Below are 6,840 nucleotides of genomic sequence, written 5' to 3'. Positions count from 1 at the left end.
GCGGCGCCCGCGCGCTCGGGCCGCTGCCCGCCCCACTGGATCTATAGTGCGAGGCGGTCCGCTCGGAGCGCAGCGTCCGCCGCCCGCGCGAGTCGTCTTTCTGCCTTTGTGTCCCGGCCGCGCGCCCTCCCTGCAGTCCGCGCCCGGCACCCTGGAGCCGCACGGGAGCCTGCCGTCAGAGCTGCGTCCGGCGCGGCGCCCCGGAGCCCCGAGCCCGCCGCGCCGCCGCGCCCTGCGCGTGCGCTCCCGCCCCGCGCCCTGAGGGCTCCGAGTGGAGCGCCCCCGACTTCGGCGCCGGCTGGAGCCGCTCGGCGCGCCCCGGAGCTGCCTGCGGTCTCCCCCTTGTCTGCCCGGAGGATTGGGGCTCCGGCCCGCGCCCAGTCCCTCCGTTGTCCGGAGCGTGCGGAGCTGGGAGCGGCTTGGCCATGGCCGCCAGGAGGGACTCCGTGTGGAAGTACTGCTGGGGAGTTTTGATGGTTTTATGCAGAACTGCGATTTCCAGGTCGATAGTTTTAGAGCCCATCTATTGGAATTCCTCGAACTCCAAGTAAGTGGCGTCCGCGATCCCTCTCGGTCCCCGCCTGGGGTCCGCCGCGTCGCGCCGTCCGGGCGGGAGGAAGGGCTGGGCCGCGGCGCCTCGGATTCTGTTTCTGGAACCCCCGTTCCCTTCACCCCAAGTTCCCTGTCCCCAACCCTCGCCACATTTAACTTGATGGAACTCTTCCCTCGGCTTTCCAGCCGGAGCGCCGGTTTTAAGGGGCGCTCTCCCCGCTCTCCTCTCCCCATGAGCTCCCGAGCGCTAAAAAAAAAAAAAAAAAAAAAAAAAAAAAACCCTGGCAGCTCGGGTGTCACGTTCGGGAAAGTGTCCGATGGCGATACCTGACCCCTACTTCTTTTCGAGGACAGAGAACATGGCCACAAACAGGGCTGGCCGGCGCGCAGGCGCTGGCGGGCCGCGGAGGGAGGCAGGGATGCTGCGCTCTCGAGGAGCGCCGGAGCGCGGTCCGATCCCTGCGGGCCGGCCAGGGCTGTGAGCCCGGGGCAGAGGAGCGCACCCCGGGGAAGGGAGCCTGCGGTCTCCGGCCGCCCGCAGCGCCCCGGAGCCCGCGCGCCTCCGCGCCGCCTGCCTGAGTGTGCGCGGGGAGCTCGCCAGCTTCGCCAGAGAACTCGGGCGGCGAGCCCTCTCCTCCCAGCCGGGGTGACCGGCCTTAGGTTTCTCCTGGAGAGACCTTTGCACGTCGCTCCCCCTTTCGTTTCTAAACCTGTGGCCCCGAACTCTGCGATCCTGATAGCTGACTTGATTTTAAGGACGCTTTCTTCAAAAGCTTAAGTCCCTGCCCAGTCAATACAGCTCCTGGAGCCTGGGCAGGAATGGGATCCTTGAATCTGACTTGATTTTACCAAACAGTGTAGCCAGGAGAAAGCCAGGCCTTGTGGAGATTAACTTTCAGCGTGAGCTACCAAAATAGAATGCACTGAGAATTTAGAAAAGGCGACTCATCCCTGAGCATGTATGGCCATGACGCCTCATTACTTACCTATGCATTCAGTTTTGCATCTTAGCTCCTTCTTGTAACACATTTCTAGTCAGATCCAAAAATATTTTACAGAATCATGGAATTTTAGCCTTGAGAAACTTGGAAAAAGTGTGGAGACCTTGGCTGGCTCCTGGAGTAAGCGTTTGAGATCAGAAGGAAAACCAGTGGCCTAACTGAAGGCAAGCAAGTTGGCCATGGATTTAGGAATACAGAGACGGGGAATTGATTTACAGATCACATTTTAATTAAAGAATTATATCCATTCTTCTAAAAGTGGCAAATTTCAAATTCACCAACATGTTTTACCAAGAATTTCTCATGATAAGGGCGAGAAACGTCACAGCCGTAAATCGGATTAAACACATTCTTGCACGATGCCGGATGGCACTTTCCAACACGGCTCGCATTTTTAAAAGTTACTTAATGCAGCCTTCTTCCGTGCAGCCCGGTCTTGTGTGGACCACTCTTTTTCCTCGATGTAAGATTTGTGTTTGCCGAGAAAGTAGTTGCAGTGACAGACTTACACGGTGGGTCGGGAATGGTGGGGCACCAGGCGTTGCGGGAAAACGCCGGGCTTGGACCGGCGTGCGGCCGCGGGCGGACAGGCTAGGCGGGCCGCGAGCCCAGGCTGGGCGGGCCGGGAAAAGGCCAGCCAGTGCTCGCTTTGCGCCTACAGAGGTCACTCTTCTACGCGCAATGCTCGCGGCGCCAGTCCTCACCTCTCCCCCTGGGCTGTCGGCTCCGCTCCACTTCACACTTTCGCCGACGGATTGTTTGGGGAGGCTGATTTCCCGCCTCCCCCTCGCCCCCCGCCCCGGTTTAATATTTACGTTTGCATTTTGTTTGAAGACATTCCCATTAATCCATCCATTGGCCAACTCAGCATGTGCAACTCTGTGCTAACCGCTTATGACTTGGTGTGTGATCAGGAGGAAGGTTAGAAACACCTACTCGGAAGAAGAGGTACAGCAGTAACTGTTCCCGCCACAGACATTAATATCCTCTTTTCCTAATGTATTTGCGGTAGGGGGAGGTGACTGCTGTTTTTACTCACGATCCTGATGAGGAGGGTTCCTCATCGGTTTTTCTCTGCTGCCGCTGCAGACTTGCAGACCTGCTGGAGGCCTGCATTTTGGAGACGCCTGCCTGCACAGATGAGGTTTCTGTTGCCATGATTGCTCCCGTCCTCAAGAGTAGAATTTCTTTTAAAATTCTCATGATAATGGCGTGCCTGGAGGACTGGATAATTTGCCCCTGGAAAAGGTCTACTTAAAAAAGTATGCAGCTGAACGCTAGGCTAGCTTGAGACATCAGAAAGATTTCTTCCTGGAGGAGTGATATGAAAGAGCCTTTTCTAAGTTGGAGAATGAATAAAAACCCCTAGTGCCAAGGGCTTGTTTTCTTGGGGGAAGTTGCATATTTATTTCCAGGGAAAAGTTTCAGTCCACGAATATGATGTGGCAGGAAGGTGATCAGAGCAACTGAGGTTTCACACCAGTTCATCCGAACTGTGGAACAATTCATCTGTAATGAAGCCGCCATGAGTAATTAGGTTTGTTTCATTCCGAGGTCAGCTTTTTTAGCAGGTGGTCGACGGTAGGGAGCAGGAGCAGCTGTTTGGACGCAGGGTCCAGAAAATCCTTTGTAAATTCTCCGTCTCCACAACTACTTTAATCACACTGTCTGATGCTCTCATCCCTGAGAGTCTATGCAGCCATCAAAAGAAGTTCTGTGTCTGAAACGTTATCAACTACCCTGCCAGGTGGATTACTCCCGCTGCAGCCACGGGCTCCGGCAGTGTGGCCTCGGTTGTGGTCCGTTAGGTTGTTGAACCCCCCACCTTTTTTCCCCTCTCCCCTTTCAACTCGGCAGAGAATAGCAAAGCCTGGCTTTCATTTCCAATTAACTGACGTAGAACGATTTTTCCAGGCACAATGAATAGTTGCCTCTTCTAAAAAATACCCACTTTCGAGTGAGCAAGGCTGTGTTGGTATGGTGCTCTGTAATGAATTACACTGACTTTGTTGGAAATTTCAGCCGAGCAGTAATTCCTTCTGTCTGGGGTACTGTTCCCTTTGCACCATATACTAGTTAGTTAACAAAGCATTTTGCTTTTCCCAGGTCATTTTTTCCCTGCCTAATACTGAATTCCTGATATTGATTGACTTGATACAAAAGAATGGCTGGATAAAATCCAGATAACCTATAATACGTGGGCCCCACCACAGCCAGGCTCTGAATAAATACGGACCTGTCAGAGATTGATAAAATAAACTACAATGGATAGTGCTGTTTGAACAGTCCATTCAATACCATATATAAGCCAGCCTGCCTTCCATTGTGTCTGAAATTCTTATTTTTGTAGGTAAACAAATGCACATTCAACACTGATTGAATAGCCCCTTGAACTATGCTCCACAGTTTGCGTTTGGGTTAATCTTGTCGGTTTTAATATAGAGGGAAAAAAGCACAAAGCACCGGGGGTGGAATTGTTAGTCCTTTCCCATCCACATTCCTCACATTTTGTCAGGATGATAAACTAGAGGTAATGGACTGTCGTTCCACAGGACAACTGAGCCGGGGAGAACACAAAGACGGAGCCGAAGTGATAGCTCACAACATGCTTGGTCGCCTTCTTTTCAGGCGAGAAGAGAATTTATTTGGGAATCGTGTGTCTAGGGACTGCACTTTTTAACCTCGGCAATTATAGCTTCAAGCCTCAGAAACGGGAGCTGGAGGTTAAGATGATTTGTTAAGCACTTGGTTCTAAATCTTTCACAAAGCGTAGCTGTTGACACTTGTCCTACAGATGTAAAGAAATGCAAATGACTGCAAATTTCCTGAACAGTTTCTGACTCTCCCAGGCCAAAGTAGAAGGACAGGTGAATTAACCATCAACCCCGGACCAGCTAAAAACTGCAGACTGGAATGGCCTCTCCAGATGGAGTGAGCCGCGGCACAGTCAGTATATTTGGATTACTTATTGTAAAACCTCTTGTCTGTAAATTTCCTGAGGGAAATCCTTTGGTTGGTGGATCAGTGCGGTAATTATCCTCGGAGGGACTTTGCAGTTGGAGCAACTAAACCCGTGGTACCTTGCCTTCCTCTGAAGTGCTCTGGGTAGCTCCCAAGAGGTTGAGTGTGACATCTACCTTAGTGTGATGTTTCCCAGAGCGCTTGCCTAATGGGAGACGGTCTGAGATCCCAGCATGACTGCAGTGATGCGTCATAGGAATGGGAGTGGCAGGGAAAGGAAGTATGGACTAGACCCTCAGCAAAAAGGACATTTTTTTCTTTCTTTCTTTTTTTTTTTTAGAAAGGTGATTTTACGAAAACTTTATTCTTAAACTGTTCCATCCCAAAGTAGACAAAAAGCAGCACTCTTGTAAGGAAAATAATGATGAAAATGGTACTCCAGTCTGCCTAGCCTCTGCTTTCCTTAGCTGCTGACATAAAGAGCCTGTTTTTCAGGTCACTTATCATTCATCTACATAGATTTGCTTATGAGCTCAGCCTTTGTGTAGCGGAGTAGAGCTTTAAATAGGAGTGTTCAACTGTTTAAAATATTTTGATTAAAATATGCAGAACCCATAGAACTATAAGCTTCTAGTCAGGAATTAGCTCTTTCAGGGAAGAGCTCTCCCCACCCCCAACTTTTTTTTTTTTTTTTTTTTTTTTTAAGGGGTGGGATTAGAGTGGGGCTGGGAGAGGGATGTAAGAAAAGCAAAGAAGGAAGGATGGCAAATGGGACAGTGTTCGAACAGCTTGGAAAAACTCCTGTGGCTTCATTGTCTCTGTAAAGCCAAAGAATACAAAGACATAAGCAACTCAGCCCTTCTCCCATGATGGAAAATGTAAACCGTTGACATGGCCCCCTGTTTAACTTGTTTAATTCTTGTTTTAAATTCAGTGCTACGCTAGCCGTGTGAACTCTGAAGATTTCTTTAGTAATCCATTTTGTAGTTCCGAATCAAAAACAAAGTGAAAGGGTCTGACACAATTTGCTTTTATTTTTAGGCAAATCAACCCTGGTCATAGTTAATAAGGGGATTACAACCCAGACTAGGTCTTTACAGATGTAATGTAAATCAAGGGCAGAGTATAAAGAAACTGATCCCTTTTGATTGAAGTACGGTAAAAAGGCATAGAGAAACTAGCAGCAGTAATCTGATTGTATGGCAATAAAACCACCATTTTCTGTCTTTCAGATAAAAATAATGTGGTAAATCCATGCCGCTCATAAGATGGAAAGGCAGATAAAGGGGGAAGCCATGGCAACATATAGATTAGCTTGATGTTGGAAATGACACGTCTCTGAAAAGGGCGTAGAAGCGAAGGCCCTTGCTCTAGGCTGTTGGCTATTACGTGAGAACCACACAGACTTGGAAACTCGGATTAGGAAGTATGAAAGCCCTACTTGTGGCCCCGGGCGGTGAGCGCAGGAAAAAAAAAGCTGCTCAGTTCTCGCTCATTGGCGGCGGACAATACGGCGAAGGTGGATTTCATGGCTGTCTTTTTTAGAGGTTGAGATATGGGGCTGATTAAAACTTTAGATCACTGCAGTTGTTAAGGCCCGCAAGATTTTCCTTTTTAACTCCTGGCCTGACAGGGGTAACCATTCTGTAGGATTAGCTGCACTTGGCGGTCCTCGCCTTAATCTGTTTGGGCTTCAGGCAGGGCCATGCTGGGCAGGAACAGAGACCAGAGGGGAAGGTAGGGCTGGAGCTCCCCGCAAAGAGAGAGAGAACTTGGGACTTCAGCCCTGTTTCAGACCCAGCGCCATCTCACACCGTGTGGGAGAGAAGCAAAGGTAAACAGTATCCATTGTCCGTCCCCCTCTGCCAGAGAGCCCTTCTCCAAGTTTTGTCCTTCCTGCCCTGGAAAAGAATATATAATAAAATAAATAAAAGGGAGGGGTATTTTGTTTTCATTCCAGTCAACAGTGATCCAATATGACCAAACCAATGGGCTCTATCGAGATGATATTTTACTCGTCAATGTGAGTCTTAACCTTGGAGTTGAATGGGATGGGCGCCCTTCATGTAAAGACAGGATTAGAAAATGTTAGCACTGCTCGCTTCCAAGTAAAAAACAAAACAAAAAAAAAGCATCGCCATGCCGTGGAATCTTACTGCCTTCTGTCTTGAACAAGCTTGTGAATCAACTGGACTTTTGTTTTTGCCTTCCGTACTCTCCCTTTTAGTCATGACACAAAACGAGCCATTGAAACCATGATTGGGTTCCATGCAGAGTGACATCCACAATTGGGTCAAGGCAGAAAGGAAATATTTGCTTAACTGCC

General features: G+C 49.6%; 1 protein-coding gene across 1 annotated transcript in view; it reads left to right on the top strand.

Moving 5' to 3' along the window:
• Positions 1-276: 276 nt before the first annotated feature.
• EFNB2 (ephrin B2) overlaps positions 277-6,840 on the top strand; it is a 43,503-nt gene continuing 36,939 nt past the window's right edge. The window contains exon 1 of the mRNA XM_047720372.1: positions 277-547. Within this exon, the coding sequence (XP_047576328.1) occupies positions 426-547 (122 nt within the window). The 5' untranslated portion in view covers positions 277-425. The remainder of the gene's footprint in view (positions 548-6,840) is intronic.

This window comes from Lutra lutra, chromosome 3 (assembly GCF_902655055.1).
Source record: "Lutra lutra chromosome 3, mLutLut1.2, whole genome shotgun sequence".
In the NCBI taxonomy this organism is placed as follows: Eukaryota; Metazoa; Chordata; class Mammalia; order Carnivora; family Mustelidae; genus Lutra; species Lutra lutra.
This window is presented reverse-complemented; position numbering and strand designations above follow the sequence as displayed.